The sequence below is a fragment of the Poecilia mexicana genome, unplaced genomic scaffold (assembly GCF_051168715.1).
Source record: "Poecilia mexicana isolate PSO_F unplaced genomic scaffold, ASM5116871v1 scaffold_18, whole genome shotgun sequence".
In the NCBI taxonomy this organism is placed as follows: Eukaryota; Metazoa; Chordata; class Actinopteri; order Cyprinodontiformes; family Poeciliidae; genus Poecilia; species Poecilia mexicana.
The window spans coordinates 25,159,111-25,176,411 of NW_028263387.1; the positions used below are offsets into that span (position 1 = coordinate 25,159,111).

Genomic DNA, 17,301 nt, shown 5'->3' on the forward strand with positions numbered 1-17,301 from the left:
GACATGAGGATAATCCAGCGATTCTAAATGTTTTCTGGCAAAAAAAAAAAAAAGTTTTGATTAGATAAATGATTTAAATAAAGCAATTTAATTTAGTCGTTTGAAAAGTTGAAGGTTTTTTGGCTGCTAGTGTTTCAGTCAACAGTTTTTAGATGAAATTAGGACGTCTAATGTTTTATAAGTTGCAATAAGACAGAACAGGGAGAGGAGAGTCAATCAAAGAGGTCTGAAGTTAAAAAATGTTTTCTTTAAACTACATATATAATTAAATGCTTCTAGAAATTCTGAAAAAAAAAGTTTTCATGCATTCCATGTTTTCCATAATTTGAATATGCAAAGAATATTCAGCTAAATTTTAATTTCTGCACAACCATTTTTACCACAAATGAAGGAAGAATGGCTTCTGATTTAATGACATGTTTTTTTTAAATGCAGGAATCTAATAACCTCATGTTTTTTGGGAGTTCTGATGAGACAATCCAGTTACCAAAATATGCATTGACCCAATCCATCTCCATTGGTGCCCTACTGTGTTTAAAAATCCCAGACCCGCCCCTGGTGCAGGATATGAGGCGTGAATATGAAAGTGGATCCATCAGAGGGCATCAACCGATCCTGGCAATCCTCAGTCCTGGCTCAAGCTTCTGTATGAAAATTAATCTACAATGAAGCTGATTCCTGTAATGTTGCTGCTGCTTGTTTGTTCAGATTGTATCCTCACAGAGGACACCAAGGGTAGGTCACTGGTCATTTTTCTTTATTACTTTTCCTTACTGCTTCTTTACTCTAAAATATCTAATGTGAAATAATATAAACCTCAGTGACATCATCCAGATCTCTGTGTGTTTAGCTGCTCACTGAATGTAAGAAATCAAATATAGTCTGGAAATTAAACCTAATTTGATGGATATCTTTAAATGCTAAGATGTTTATGTTATTTGTAAACACTTCTTCAAAGAACAAACGATGACTCACATGCTTCCTCCTCACTATAATGCAGTTAAAGATCATTTCATTTCTGCGCCGCTTCTGTGTTTACGCACAGAGGAGGTTTATTATATAGATAAAGGATTTAAAGGTCTGAATTATGCATTGTAACATAAAATCCTAAAAGGTAAACAAATTTAAATATGAGGAAGACAGACACAGACTTCAAAACCACAGGTGGCTTCCTTGAGGAAAAGAAATAAACTGACACATGATTGTTCTTTCCACACTTACTTCTTCTTCCCTAAAATGACACGTCATTTATTGCAAATTGGAAATGTGTTGGACACAAGAGAATGGACACATTGGGATGTTCCTGTTTATGGGAAGGTTTATACCTTCCCATAAACAGGAACATCCCAATGTGTCCATTCTCTTCACAAAGTAGAAATAAAAGGATGAATCTTCACAAATAGCAACAAATATCCTGTTGTAGATGTTTTTGAAAAATCACAAGATTAATTTTTCTAAAGGTTATGATGTATCTCACTTATGTGGACTTGAAGTCTTTTTGGATGGAAAACCTTTTCACTAATTTGTGTTGTATGATCTTTATACTGGACGTCTGCTGAGTTAGGCCAGTCACTTTAAGAGGGATTATTAGCTATCGCTTGTTTTTAGTCTAAAAATCAGATTTAATTGATTGTGTTTGATTTGTAAGGCAACAAAAAGGGTAAAACATGCCACGCATGGGGTTGAATACTTTATATGCACAACGCATGATCTCTAATAAGGCAGCAATTTGCATTTCACAGAATAAGAAATATGTTAATGGAAATGTACAAAGTGGTGAAAAAGTTTAACACCTGAGAAAAAAAGTGAAAACTCTAACAAGATGTTGTTGACATTATGTGGCTGTTTCTGAGGTTTATTTGTAAATGAATGGATACAAGCTCAGTTGGTTAAATCACATATTTTTCTACAGATCCAGATTTAGTTTGCCCATCCAAGGCCATAGGAGCAGTGAAAAGTGAGGACGTCCTCCTGCCATGTCACCTGGAGCCACCAATGGACGCTTCAGCAGAAACAGTAAAATGGAAACAAGGGAATCAAGTTGTCCACCATCATCAAGGGGGAAAACATGATTCTTCAAAGCAATTGGAGCATTTCAGAGGGCGGACGTCTCTGTCCTCTGAAGGGCTGACCGAAGGAAATCTGTCCCTCACGCTGTCCTCAGTAGGCCTCCTTGATGAAGGAAGATATAAGTGCTCTGTTCACACCGAGTCCATGAATAAAATGTGTTATATTAAGCTCAATGTTGGTAAGTCATTCTCAGCAGCTGACAATCAAAAGGGCCAAATATTAAACATGTTTAATGATTAGATGTAGAGAGAAATATCTGCAAGGTGTTTACAGAATTAAATCTGTTTCATGCTTTGACTTTAACAAGTTGGTCATTTTATTTCTATTGCCTTTCATTCCTTTGTGTAGCCAAGTGACATATTAATATATAAATGTTAGAGCAGTGGCCAAAACCCCTGATAGTTTCAATGTATTTGTAGTAAGACTTTATGTTTGTTATGGCTTTCACCTTTCATCTGGCCCAATCCGCAGGACATAAAGGGTAACTGAGGACCAGAGCACTGGCCTGGTGTATAAAGAATAACAGAGCAGGAAAACAAAACAAATAATATTCCCTGAACCTTTATTTAAGAAACAACGGTATCATAAATGTGCTACATGTTCATAAAGTCTCTTTTAAGTCCAGATTCAGGAGGATATGTGACCAATTCAGTCAAGTCTTGTTTATTTGCAAAGCACATTTGAGCAACAAGATCAACATGATAAAAACTTCAAATAATCACCAATTATGACACAAGCAACAAACATTACATTTTGTGAAAATCAATCATCAAAGTCACCAAGAATATTCTTCATCAAATATGTTGATAAATGTTCCATTTGTTATTAATTAAAAGCAGCTCTAACCAGCTGGGTTTTAGTCTGGATTTAAAGGCTCTCAGTGTTTCAGCTGTTTTACAGTTTTCTGGAAGTTTGTTCCAGATTTGTGGTGCATAGAAGCTGAAAGCTGCTTCTCCCCGTTTGGTTCTGGATTTAGACCTGAAAAATCTGGAAGGTTGATACAACAACAGATCTTAAATGAGTTTTGAAGACCTGCTGTTTACTGATATATTGACAAGTTCAGATATTGGAAAATGTTCAATACGTTACTTCAATAATGCCAAAGCATCGGCTCAACAACAGCAGCCTGCACCAATAACAGAACTGCTCTCTCTCTAAGGAAAAATTAATAGTGAAATATGGATTTTTAGCCTGTACTACACACAACAAAAGAAATGCATTGTTATTAAATGGCTACACCAAAGAATTTAAGGTTATTTCTAAATTAAATGTTTGTTTCTACAGAACCAAATGTAGTCTGCCCCTCTGAGCACATTGAAGTGACAGCGGGTGATGATGTCATCCTGCCATGCCGCCTTGAGACGCCCGCAGACGCCTCTGGAAAAACACTTCAGTGGAGACAAGGAAACAACATTGTTTATGAAAATGAAAAACATGACACTGCAAAGGAAAAAGAGAGAAATACAGAACGGTTATCGCTTTTCCCCGAGGAACTGGCTGCAGGAAACCTTTCCCTGAAAATCTCTGCAGTGCGTCTCGAAGACAATGGAAAATACCAATGCAGCTTAATTTCACAATTAGTAGAGCAAAAGGAGTTGCTCTATTGCTCTATTTTTGTCACAGTAGGTAAGTTGGTGATATTTTTAGTTGACTAATAAAAGACGCCATCTTGACAACGCAGAATTACACATGCATGAATTTAAGCTTTGAATTATGAGTTTGTCTCACTCAGATTTACTCCTGAGTGCTACATGAACTATCAGACATCGGTTCTTTGTTTTTGTCTGTGGCCTAAAAAGAACTTAATGTTATAAAACAATAGTATAAGATGTTGTGCTACTGGAGAAAGGCACTGATGTTTTACAGTAACTGTGATTTTTAGTTTCTGCAGGTGACAGAGAGGTTGTGGGTCCAGATGAACCAGTCACAGTGGAGGTGGGACAGGTTGCTGTCCTGCCGTGTCATTTGGAGCCCCCGTCTTCTCTCTCAGATCTGACTCTGGAGTGGACAGTCAACAACTCCAAGGTGCACATTCACAGAAGTCACAAAGACAATCCCTCCATGCAAGATGAGAGATTCAGAAACAGAACATCTCTCTTTAACTCGGAGCTGGATCGTGGTAACATTTCCCTTATGCTGAAAAATGTCACCACAGAAGATGCAGGAAACTTTTCCTGCTTCGTTCCCAAGTTGGATGGGAAAGTCAGGAGGGTGAATGTTACTTTGAATGTTGGTAAGTTTTAAATCTCTACAGTCTAAACTGATCTTAGGGAAATATTTAAATTTTCTAACACATCTTGTCACGATTCTTCTTCAACATTTCCAGTAAAGACAGATCAGTGTACTTGTCCAGGTGTGTAAATATCTGCAGTGTCATCATTTCTCATCTTAGATTTTTGGCTGCATTTTGTCATATTTTAATGTTTGTTTGTTTTTCTGTGTCCACACAAAAGTTCCTCCCCATGAAAAGCACAATAACGATGGTGAGTAGACATTTTCTTTGGATCTATTGAAAAATAACTTCCAAATATTAAGTTCATATTTACAAAGCATGATGTCGCCACCACCATGTTTTACTGTTTGCATGGAGATTATCAGAGTTGTTTTTGTACTTAACAAAACCTTTGTAACTGTGAAATATACTCTATTTTATGCATTCAATGTATTCTTCAGTGAAGTATACATATCATTATATATATATATATATATATATATATATATATATATATATATATATATATATATATATATATATATATATATATATATATATATATATATATCATTTAGAAGAGCTTTTTCCCGATCTGTGGATATGCAATATGCCTATATTGATAAATGTATAGCATGTTTTTTCAATCGATCTTGTTGCGGCAAGCGCAGAGGACCCAAATTTGGGTCCTCTCGTGACAAACAGGTTAAGTACAAACGCCTTTATTTCCTTACATCTACACTTAATAATAAGTTTGTTTTTTTAAAAACTAAGTAAGTTTTATAATAATCCATAAATAAAACTGAGCTGGACTGCATGTCTGGTTCAAGTTCACAGCATGTTGTAAATCTGAACCTGTTTTCTACGTTCCTTCACCTTGACGTACCTTCCCTTGGGGGTGTCGGGGGGAAGCACTGATTTATGTTTTCCCATCCACCTGAATAACATGTAGTTGTTGGCTGACAGAATTATCAGCCAATCAAAATTGACATAGAGTTTTGATTGGCCCAGCATGAAGTAATTACAGGCCCAGCAGTAATTCTCAACCCTTAATGTAATCTGTAATGATTGGTCTGCAGTGTTCTTCGAAACTTAAAAATTGGAAAAATCTTACACGTTTCATATCTTTTCTTTCTTTCTGTTTTTTTTATAGAAGAATCATCTTCCCGGTTATTTAGGTTGCAATGTGTGGATCTTTGTTTTGACGTACTTGTATTCTGCATAATTGTTTGTGGATTTATGAAATATATAAGACAAGGTAAGTAACAAATGACTAACAAATAGTGTAAGGCAGGGAAATACAGGACATTTTGCAAAGCACATTTCACACTCAACCTAACAGATTAATTAAAGATATTCCTCTGAAAAAACTATGACCGAACAATACATAATGAATGTAGAGAACTCAAGAGCAGCAGTTTTTCATCTACGTCTGTTAGAATGAGCAGCGTTGGATCCAACATCTTGGGGGAATAACTGCAGATATATGGAGAATAGCAGCTTCTCATAAATTCAGACTCGAAGATGAATCTTTAAAGCATTTTCTGGAGTAATTTTGCTGCAGCAAAATGTTTCATTCTGATCAGAAATCTGACGCTGCTTCTTCCAGGCTTATGTTTTATTATAAGTAACCAGTAATTATTGAAACACTGTAATAATGAATTTATTAAGGTGAGATTCTTTCCACCCTAGATTTTTCTAGATGTTTTTGTTTTATTTTATTGTATTTTGTCACCTATGATGTCACATCCTCTTTGTCTCTAAATATATCAAATTGTCCAGTGGATTGGAACCAACCCATATTAACTTGGTGAAACATTTAAATTACATTTGTCAGCTCACTTTGCATTGAAAATGAGGGGAAAAAACATTATCAAGATTTACATTTTTATACCATACTCTTTAACATTAACTGCAAATGCAGTTATATTAGTCTACATAAGGAAGTGTTACTTAAAATGTATTTTAAGTGAGATGATAAAAATGATAATATCTTCCATAATGCCATGCATCACCACATGACATTATGGTAATGCATGGCACTCATTTGTGTTGTATTTGTTGGAAGCTACTTTTTCCTGATACTCTTGAACGTCTCGTCTCCTCTGTCAGAATTGTTACATTAATCCGGGAATGGCTTAATTAGCTGGTCCTAGAAATACATTGCCTTTTGCTGCTACAAATTTAAAACTGGAGAATTGCATCAAATTATCTGTATTTTATTCTTTTGTATGATTATTTCATTCAAGCTTTTAAAGTATAATTGAAACACGTTGAGTTTATAAAATATTTGTGTTATTTAATAGGTCAACGTGCAGAACCAGAAGGAGAAAATCAGAACAATCTGAGAGCGATGCCACATGATGATCACGGTGGTGAATGACTTGGACCCAAAGAGGCGGCTCACCAAACAGCTGCTTCTCAGTAAAAATAAATAAAACTGAAAATTTGATGTGCCGTGCAACAACAAAATCAGTGTTTCTAAATGGCTTTTTTCTTTATAAAGCAACAAAAGGCTGAGGAGAAATAAGCTGTGCTTTTTCTCACAGCTTTTTGAACATGCCAGCTGTTTTCTTTGGTTATAGTGTGCTGCAGTTATTGTGCCTCCTTAAGATTGAGTGAGATAGTATTATGTAATAAGTGGGAAGCTAGTTATCATTTGCATATTAAAAATAAATAATAATTATAAACAATAAATACATATTGCAATTTTTAATTTTGTCTCTGTTCACATTTATAGTAGTACCTTAAAAACTAAAGGTATATTATTCTCCAGCTACAGCTCTAGGATGTTTGCATTCTGTTTTTCTTCAGTTCAGGTAAAACTTATAGGTGGAAATGTGACTCCATAGAAAAAGCCAAGAAAACACAAGTTAAAACCTTAAAAAAATGTCAATTGAAATTTTTGGAAGGCAATTTGTCGCCATCTGCTGGGCAGTGTACAGAATGCGCCTCTTTAGTAAAATAAAAATATTTTAAAATTTGCGTTTCAATGATTTCTTAAATTCCTTTATAAATACATATTTAACTTGACATTGACTCATGTAATGTTTGAATTACACGAGTTATTTCTAGTTTGCATTTCTCATTACTTCTCCTATTCGGTGGTAAAGAAAGTGAAAGAGTTTATGAATCGAGCTGCTTATTTTTTTAAACCAAGCGCGTTTATGCTTTTCTAATAAAAGCTTAGACAATGTTATCCATTTAAAATTTTAAATTCAACATTTTCATATGTTGTTTCGAAAGACTCTACACACAGTCATTCAGGCTATGTGTAGACATCACAGCCTGAATGACCCAAATCCATTTTTTTATGTTATGTGATCTGTGACCTTTTCGTGACAGTCTGAACAACACAGACATGATTTTTAGAAATGCAACCCAGGTCATTTAGATATGTGGCTCTATTTCAGATACGTTTCTGATCTTTTCAAATCAGACCTGAGTCTGTTTGTCCAGGTTGCATTTATCTGAACATCACTGAAACTCAACAAACGTCGCTATTCTACAAGCAGGAAGAAAAACAACAACCATGATGGACTATAATGAGGATTAAGATGTTAATGTTCTGGCTCTGGTCAGACAACAACCTTAAAATCACAAGCTAAACTCACAGCTCAGATACTGAGCACTTCTTCTTCTGTTTTATGGCGGTTAGGAAAACACTGAGAGCGCTCTATGTGACATTATTGTGCCCAATACTGGGCATTCAGACACTTTCAGATTGTTTGTGGTTCACATTAGAGGATCACATGCCTATCACATTGGAGCATCTGCAGAGTGCAGAGCCCAAGTTTACCTCAGAGTTTCCTCCACCAGACATCTCTGTGGTTCCCTGTTGATATTTGTTCATTTCCTGAATTTAAAGCTAGTTTTACCTGCATACAGTTTAACTGTGTTTCATTTCATACCATTTAAACTGATATCTCTCAGTTGGTAATTTTGAAAAAAGGAAAATGCACTAAATAAAAAGTATTTATAACTCAAACTGTTTAGATATTTATCACACCAGAGCTGCCCAGATGCCTTGTAATCAGACAATGGATGGATTTCTAAGATCAGACGTGTGTTATTTATTTCAAATATGCACTGTAAATTTATCTTAGAGATGTTTATAACTTTACATCAAAATCCATCTGAATCAAAAATCATTTCTGTTGCGTTTCGACTTTACAGACTAACTTTGTATTATTTTTGACCACATCACCTGTGTGAGGTGACATGGCTAATGATGCGTTTCCAAGTCAACTACACAGCAGAGGAGAAGGATGCCGTCCTGCAGCGCCGCCTGGAGCCTGAGCTGGATGTCACAAGTCTGACGGTGGAGTGGAAACTCCAGGACAAACTGGTGCATCGGCATCGAAGCCGTGATGACGAAGCATCTAAAGATGATTCAAGGATGTAAAATAATTTTAGAATGAACACAAAATTTTCTCTGGATCCTCAAATCCAGTTGGCTGGTGTCCTGTAGGCTTTTCGATGTGTCTCTGTTTCAACAAACCTGAGTGAAATAATCAGGTCATTGGCTGGACTCTGGAGAACTGGACTCTGGAGAACTGGACTCTGGAGAACTGGACTCTGGAGAACTGGACTCTGGAGTGAGGAGGAAACTCAGCCATTTGATCAGCATCTGAAGGACCCTGCAGGATCTCTGCCTGCAAACAGACTGTATTATGGGAATGCTCTAATTCCTCCTGGTGAGGATTTTTGGTGCTGTAAAAATAAATAAATGTTTATTTATACTTTTGAAATGACTAATGTTTACTTTTATTTTTAAATGTGTGTCAAAAGTGTATATAAAAAGCATTCTTTACATTTTTATTTTTTGTGAATTTCACTTTTATCTTCAAAATATTTCCCACTATCATTTATTTGCAAAGGGATGTATTGTTGAAAGAAAGCTAATTTATCAATATATTATCAAATTATCCATTATTTAGTATAAATTAACTTCTTAAAAGGAAGAAGTTTTAGCTGTGGATGTTGATTTTTAATAGATATCTGTAATAATTGATTTAATTGACTTGTTAATTTGAGCTATTTGGAAGGGCATCCAATTTATAGATTTTAAACGGTGCTAAATGGTCTAATGTAGTAATTAATAACCAAAAATATTCTTCATATTGCATATGAAAGAAAATAAATTATATTTTATAGAGTTACTTTAAAAAGAATATTAGTTATTTCTGTAATATAGAGTGATGTAACAAAACAAGTCTGAACAAGAAAAGTAGTTGAGTAATTCAAAGGGGAACTCCAAAATGAACCATCATTAATATTTTAATTTAATATTTAACTTTATCATAATCCATATTCTTAGCACTGGCGCCTTGCAGCCAGAAGGTTCTGGTTTCAGATTCTGCATGGAGTTTGAATGTCCCCTTGTGTCCATTGGCTCTTACCAGGTCCTTCAGCTTCATAGTCCAAAAACATGCAAGATGGTTTTACAGAGACCAACTACAGATTTCCAGTTCCACTGAAGCATCTCATGATGTGAGTCAAGTTTCGGGTTTTAGGGAGGTTCTACACAGGAAAATCACAAAATTATTGTCTAGTTTCTTGTGCAAATATCTTAGTAAATAAATAAACTTAAAAATAGTTTTTAAACAAGATATAGGAGTTGGTTTTAGCGAGTTGGCCAATAATTCCTTAATAGTATTGAAAAAGTTGACTAGATTGTGGAATGGAAGACACTTTAAATCACTTCCACAAGATGATGAGTCTAATGGCTCTGTAAATGTGGTGGCCGGGCGGCTATACGGCAGCCTGTTTATGATAAAAGATTCTTAATACGCCATAACACGGATCATGTGGTAGATATCTAACCGCTGGTTCGGTTTTATAACAGTTTGCATCTCTCCAGTTCAGAACGAACGGGTGAATTTTGACTCTAACGGTTTACCATACTTATCAATAACTCCACCTTTTTATGTCTGACCCGCAAGACCGGCTTGGCAGAGAGAAGGCATGTTTTTTGGAACTGCGACCATCTCTAAATGAAAATGTTCCTGCGAGTGAAGAAAACGTCTAAGAATATTTGGAGGGTTTTCATATTTTTTTTTGTTTCTGTGGAGAAAGTTCACGGTGAGTAAAACTGTTTCTCTAACTGTCCGGGAAGTTTACTCGCTGTAACATCCGACCGCTGACGTCCTTTCATTTGTCAACAAATTGACATATCAACACCTACAGATACTGATTGTTACCGGAGGTTGGAGGTCGGCCTGTAGTTTGTCCAGATTGTGCAGTAACTGCTGTTTCCAAAGCCTGGGGGAAACACCGGATGAAAGCGATGAGTTACTATTCAGGTCAGATCGTTAGCAACGACAGGCAGGACTTTAAGAAAAGGTGTGGGTAGGATAACAAGACAGCAGGAAGAGGAGCTTCATTTATTTATATATATTTTTCTAGAGTTTTATAGTAAAGTAGTTGAAAATGAGTCATTCTGCATTTATGTCTGGGTACAGCATTGGAACTGGGTTTAGTGTGGCTGATTAATCCTCTAACTTTTTTTATTTTCTCTGAAAAGAATTTGTCAAACTCGCTGCAGGCCGTGTTTGATTACAGTTCAGGTGGTGACGTCACTGGAGGGCGTGCGAACCTGTCAACTGTTGCAAATAAAACTTGAGCATCGTTCATGTTTTGGTTTGATTTCCCCAAGAGCGTCTCCTTGCATGTTTTAGTTGAGTGATAGTGTTTAGTTTTAGATTTCATAATAAACGTGAAGTTGAGTTTTACGTCATTTACGTTCGGCTCTACGGCAGAGTTGCTTAGTTGATCTAATTGTGGATAGCTGACAGTATTACCTGCCACTGCTGTTTGTGAATTTTGTTTAAAGTAAATTTTCAGAAAATGTAGAAAGTTGAGAGCACTGACTTTACAACATGAACCATTCTGCATGTTTGTCTGTTTACAGGTGGTTATAAAGTAATTGGTGTGTCTCAGCCAATCAAAGCTGCTCCTGGTGATGATGTCGTCTTGCCATGTTGGGTCAGTCCAATTTGGGATGCGACAAGGAAGACAGTGGAGTGGTCCAGACTGGACCAACGGCAGGACTCAACCAAAAAGTACGTGTTGGTGTACAGGGCCTTGAAGCTGGACAGGAGCCTGATGATGGAGTCGTACATCGGGAAGGCGTCTCTGATCCCCGAGGCCCTGAGATCTGGAAACGTAACCCTGAAACTCACCAATGTGACCGTTAACGACAGCGGGCGGTATAAATGTTTTCTCCCAAGTCTGAAGACACATGCAGTAATTCAACTCTTGGGTGAGTAAATGATGTTATTCTTTCTTTCAAATGGAAAATGCTTCTGACACAACATTTTCCAAAACAGTCTCAGATTCACCAAAGACTGGAAACCTGTCAAAGCCAAAGGACAGGATTAACATAGAGTCCACAGGTAAAATGTGCAATATCACACCCTCTTTGTGAAAAGAGGCGTCTTTAATTATGTGTTCACCATCATTTAACCTTTCTTCTGCTTTCAGATGAACGGGATTGGTGGAATGTTCTCTGGGCTCCTCTAATATTCATTATCATCGTTTCTTTCCTCTTCATTAAAAAAAGTAAGTCAGACAGCAGTAAAACACGTTGCTTTTTTCTTTTTTTGACTGATTAGACGGGGCTCGGCTGGGGTGAAAAATAAAACGTCTTTCACAGACAAGAGGAACATGCTCCTCCACATGTTTGTTTTGGAAACTGTTTAGCTGTGTTGGGTTCCTGTAAACAGGACTAATTTCTGAGTGCTTAATAAAGCATAAATTTGTGTTTAATTTAGCTCTGGGACAACTGTGTTAATAGAATCCAACTGTCAGTTTCCTGCAGTCAGTAATGAACCATCAAATGTTCACATCAATGCAACTCTGACCTGAACATCCTTTAAAGTTCTGAGCTAGAAGTCATAATGTTATTATGAGGCCACAATACATCTTCAATGTTCTGTTATTTTATGGAAAAACCTTGAGCCACAGCCATGAAACAACACAAACCTGTTTTATTAAAATGCTGATATGCAGCACCGTAAACGGCCTGTTTTATTGGATTTTTATATGATTAAATTAGTTTTAGGACTAACTTAACTAAAGTTAGTTCAGTCAGGACGTAGCTCTAATACAGGCTGCTGCCTTTATTAGCAGCATCTTATAGCTGCTAATAAAGATAGCAGCCATAAGATAATAATAGTTAGCACCACAATAGTTAGCATATGCTAACACCACAAGTTTTACATCTTGTATCTCCAGGACACGCCCATCTGGTGCGACGTCAACAAATGAGCAAAAATACATAATTGATTAATCTCTTAATAAAATGAATGTCTAAAATGATATGTTGAAATACACAGATTAAAGCATTTAAAAAAAATCTTCAGTGGTCAATTTATTGAACTTATAATTCATAAAATATGTTGGAAAAAGAATCAAATTTCCTGTTTATTTGTCCTTTATGATAAAAGGTGGAATGTATGTTAAAATGGATGAACTGCAGCTGTGATTCAAGGTTACCTGTCCTCTTTCTTCTCCTGACAGTTTCTCGTTAGACGTCAGACTTTGTGGAGGTCTTGAAACCTCAGGATGAGCCTCATTCACCTCTGGAGATCCAAAAAAACAAACAAAGAACCGAGCCAACACTGGACTTTCTTCTATCCCATCCTGTCCCTCTATTTGTCATTTTCACCTGCTGGCGTCAAACAACATCCAGGTGATTTTTGACTTTACAGACACCAAAATCAACCGACTTCTACAGCACAGAGTCCCAACAGTCTCCCTCTAATGCATCTGTGAACAACTTAGTCAATTTACTGTAATTTATTATGTTTAATATTTTTTTAAAGTTAAGTGATTTCTTTAAGAAACTAGTAAGTGTTATTTTATTCTTATTTTTTTGTATATTTTATATGGAGAGAAGTTGATCAGAGATCAGTTATTTTTTAAAGCTATTTTTATAATTAATATTAATATGAGGTAAATGTTTACAGAACTAATCTGTTGCATTTTTCTCATTGACATTCTTAGATCAGCGTCTCTATCTAAAGGTGTGTTTTCATTTTTAAAAAGTTCACAATTTAAAAATAACTTCAAGAATTCTATTAAAAAATTATACATTGTAAAAGGTACAGAATATTGTTCAAGTTGGTCTTTTAAATACTTTGAAAATATTTTCTCTTCAGTTTGAAGTAAAGACTTACTGTGTAATTATAAAGTTGTTTATGCCTCAAACTTGGATATTGATGTATCACAATGATTCATCTTTGTTTACTTATTATTTTTTTACAAAAATAATGAGAAATACATACCTGAATGTTTATACATATGAATTAAGTGCATAAACATTCACGTTTTTTTCTGCTTTTATGTTGAAGTTGTTGATTTTTTTCTTCAGATTATTTGACCAAGTAACTTTTTCTGAACTAACTTAAAACCCAGAGATGCTTGAAAGGGGAGAAAAAAGTCAACCTTCAATTATCAAACATTTATTTTATGTTGCCTGAAAATGTTACATTGTCACTGTATTTTCTATAGTTGCATGTCTGAATGCATCACATTGGATATGAACGTATGAAACATTGTTTTAACATTTTCTAATATGTTCTGCTGAGACTTAGGAGAAAACTGGAAATAAAGCAAAACATTTGATTTGTGCATCAAATGTGTTTATCATACTTTTTACAATCTCACATTAAGAGGCAGAATAAATGGCGGAAACTGCAGCAGGAATAGAAAGCATATTAACTTTACTTTCTAATAGTTGTAAAAAGAAGTTTTGTAATATGTGTTGAGAAAAAGTCGAGCTCAGCCCACTTCCCCATGCTGGAGATTTTAGTTTAATAATAACAATAAATAAAGTTATCTTTAAAACTAATTACACAGGTGACATCAAGACCCAACAGTAGAGTCAGACTGTAATAAAATTAATCTGGTTGTGTGTGTTGTTATTGTGTCCTGCTTTAATTCTACTTTTTTCTATTTAATCATAAAAAATCATAGTCAGACAGAAAGAGAGTCATGGAACAGGAAGAGCAGGTTTCCTGGAGAAAGAGGAAGTTTCCAGCCTGCAGTGATTAAAAATAGTTCAGACTGCTCATTTTGAGCATTAAAGGTTTAAGGAGTAAAATCTAAACATTTTGAGTAATTGGATAAAACCCAGAGTAAAATACTTGAATTAATAATGATAACTTATGATTAAACCAATAATTAATATTGGTTTAACCGGTGGTTGATGTTGGTTTGATTATAAGAATATTTACACTTACTCTTATACTTATAGAAGTACTTAAAGGTGAAAGAAGTGACTGTAACATGGTGTCAAATGATTAGAATAATGGATTATTCTTGGTTTCTTTTCAGAAATGTCTGTAATAACACATTATGATTATAAGAGTAACTAATAAGTTATGGTTGTTATAATACTATAAGTGAATGCTAAACCAGAGAAACTAAAAGGTTATAAATGTGATTTTGACATTGAACTTGAAATGGTGTAAAGTGTGTAACTGTAACTAAAGGTCACTGATGTTGTGTTGGAGGTAGATGGTAGGTGAAAGGTCAGGGGGAAAGAGGAACTGATAGGAGGACCAAGGCCTTATTGCTGAACTTCAACTTTCCTAAGAAAAGGTTAGACACAAGAGGACTGTTGAGCAACTTGGGACATTAGTACAGACATCAGGTCATCATGTCTCCAAGACGGTGATGGATATGAGATCATCGGTCCAAGCAGTCAGCCAATGAGAGGCACAGTAACAAAGCTAGCCAATGCCAATGCCCCAAAAAGGGTGGGGATATCCTATATAAGGTGAAGGCAAAAGAGGAGTCTTTGGTTGGATCCTTCAGGCAGCTTCGAGCCAAGATCGAGATGGACAAAGAACTCTGCAGCTGAAGAAGAGCCGGAGCCACAGAGCCGAAGACTGTTCTGCACATGGGGACCAACCCGTTAGCCCCGCAACATGTGGCTTCAAACTGCATTTCTCTCATCAGCTGGGTTCAAGACCCCAAAGAAAAAGACCAAGGCAAAGATGAAGATAAAGACAAAGGCAAAGAACAAAGGCAAAGAGGAAGAACTGGTGTGTTCCTTCCATGAGACCAGCTCATCTACATCTCCAAGGACCAGAAAGATCGTGAGACGAAGAGAAAGGAGCTACAGAGCTGCAAGACAAGAAGGAGAGGACCGCTACGGACAAGAGGAAGTCACCCTGAGGCCCGAGATCTGCTGCTCTGACTCAGTACTCTTCCTGTACTGGGAGCCTCCTGCTGCTGCAACACCTTTTTCATCATCAGGCCAGTTCTGGGGTTCAAAATGCCAAACTCCATTCATCTCTCTCAAAGTTTCCCTTTTTAGTTCACAGTGTCAGCATTAGGGAAAGATAGGCTAGATTATTGATTTTACTTATTTGATTATTTCTGTTACTGATTTAAGCTGTACTGACCCTTGCAAAACTGCCTTACTAATAAAATAATTAGCATCAAGAAAATCTAAAAGATGTTGTGGACATTCAGTTAATGAGTCACCTTAAAGTTCTTTGATGGTTGTAAAATAGCTATGAAGTTTGATTCTGGGAGGAGAAAGTGGAAAATGTTTTATAGGTTGCTTTTAGCCAAAACTAAAACAAACTTGGGACTCGCCCGAGTCACTAAAACCAACCTGGTTCAGTAACAAGTGCAAGTTGTAATAAAGGGAAAGAGCGACCGTTAACAGGTGTGCTCTGTGAAGCTAGCTGATTCCGGGCTGCTCAATCTGGCTAATTCACAGAGTGAAAAAGGTGGGACATCTGGATGGAGGTCGTGAGAAACCAGGCTAGTCTTTCTCACACCCAGCTTAAACAGAATGTCCTCTATATTCTCATCTGGAGTAATACTCCGGAGTTAGAGGCTTCTTGGACCCGTTAGACGGAGAGCTGGGAGCAACATCTCCCTCCTCTCAGAAGGGGAAGTAGAGAGAGAGAGAGAGAAGGGGGGGGTGTTGCGCAACAACAAACATATAAAAATACATTTTTAAGTTAAAGTTAAAATACATTGTTACTAGTTAGAAACTGTTTACAGTGCGCCTACAGTGGCACAAAACTAATACAATAAAATAGAAATTAAAATAGATTCCCAACCAGGTCAACACAAATACATGCAGCTTCAGTGTTTTGGTTTGTTTTTTCTGGACAGGCTGATCCTGACAAAATGGCCACTTTGCCTCCTGCTCTGTCTTAGACTCCTGTCCATGTGCAGAGAAAAAGCATTTCTGCTTTCAAAACATATGTAGAACTGGGTTTTAATAATAGATTTGAAAAAAAAATTACAATGTTTTTACAAGGTTTTTATTCACAAGAATCATTTTAATCTCTGTTCACATTTTACAACATGGAATGGTTCATATAAAGCAAAAATAAATGACGGAAAATCCATTTTGTAGTTTAGTTTTTTTTTTGTTTTAGTGAACATACTCCTGTGTGGGAGCCAGTGTGGGGAGCCAGTCCCTACACTGGCTCCCTGTAGCTCAGAGGATAGACTTTAAAATACTGTTAGTTTATAAGTCACTGAACGGTTTAGCACCACAATACATTAAAGATCTGCTATCCGTCTAGACCCCTCAGATCTTCTGGTTCTGGTTCTGCTCTGCATCCCCAGAACCAGAACCAAACGAGGAGAAGCAGCATTCAGTTTCTATGGACCACAGATTTGGAACAAACTTCCAGAAAACTGTAAAACAGCTGAAACACTGAGTGCTGTTCCAGAAAACTGTAAAACAGCTGAAACACTGAGTGCCTTTAAATCTCAACTTAAAACCCACCTGGTTAGAGTTGCTTATGGTAAATAAGGGGTAGTGTGGGTTTTGATGTTTTTAATGTTTTTATCTTTACTTTTTATCTATTAATTTCTTTTAAATAGTGTTTTAACTAAAACTCTGTAAATCCCGTCCTGTCAGACGACGGGGCCTGGATAAAACCTGGATAAAACCTGGATAAAACCTGGATAAAACCCGTGTTAAACGGACGGCGGAGTCCGGCGACGACAGGCGCTTAAATTCCGTAACAAAAGTA

At 36.3% G+C, this 17,301-nt stretch overlaps 2 protein-coding genes across 2 annotated transcripts; both read left to right on the forward strand.

The window, feature by feature from the left end:
• Nucleotides 1–499: 499 nt before the first annotated feature.
• On the forward strand, nt 500–7,267 carry LOC106907877 (CD276 antigen-like). Its single transcript, XM_088016222.1, has 8 exons — nt 500–735; nt 1,913–2,248; nt 3,355–3,696; nt 3,953–4,303; nt 4,397–4,423; nt 4,524–4,553; nt 5,436–5,540; nt 6,589–7,267. The coding sequence occupies exons 1-8, from the start codon at nt 666–668 to the stop codon at nt 6,663–6,665; spliced, it is 1,338 nt and encodes a 445-aa protein (XP_087872348.1). The 5' UTR covers nt 500–665; the 3' UTR covers nt 6,666–7,267.
• Nucleotides 7,268–8,513: 1,246 nt separating this feature from the next.
• On the forward strand, nt 8,514–15,751 carry LOC106913153 (myelin-oligodendrocyte glycoprotein-like). The gene is made up of 6 exons (XM_088015197.1): nt 8,514–8,684; nt 10,285–10,366; nt 11,196–11,546; nt 11,614–11,679; nt 11,768–11,845; nt 12,817–15,751. The coding sequence occupies exons 1-6, from the start codon at nt 8,514–8,516 to the stop codon at nt 12,852–12,854; spliced, it is 786 nt and encodes a 261-aa protein (XP_087871323.1). The 3' UTR covers nt 12,855–15,751.
• Nucleotides 15,752–17,301: the final 1,550 nt, after the last annotated feature.

What these genes read in the sequence shown, in the direction of transcription:
- LOC106913153 (XM_088015197.1), top strand. Translation starts at nt 8,514, where the DNA reads ATGCGTTTCCAAGTCAACTACACAGCAGAGGAGAAGGATGCCGTCCTG. An exon ending in CTAAAGATGATTCAAGGATG is followed by an intron (nt 8,685 to 10,284) that starts TAAAATAATTTT and finishes CTCTAAATGAAA; the next exon opens with ATGTTCCTGCGAGTGAAGAA. An exon ending in GATTAACATAGAGTCCACAG is followed by an intron (nt 11,680 to 11,767) that starts GTAAAATGTGCA and finishes TTCTGCTTTCAG; the next exon opens with ATGAACGGGATTGGTGGAAT.
- LOC106907877 (XM_088016222.1), top strand. Translation starts at nt 666, where the DNA reads ATGAAGCTGATTCCTGTAATGTTGCTGCTGCTTGTTTGTTCAGATTGT. An exon ending in CCTCACAGAGGACACCAAGG is followed by an intron (nt 736 to 1,912) that starts GTAGGTCACTGG and finishes ATTTTTCTACAG; the next exon opens with ATCCAGATTTAGTTTGCCCA. An exon ending in TATGAAATATATAAGACAAG is followed by an intron (nt 5,541 to 6,588) that starts GTAAGTAACAAA and finishes GTTATTTAATAG; the next exon opens with GTCAACGTGCAGAACCAGAA.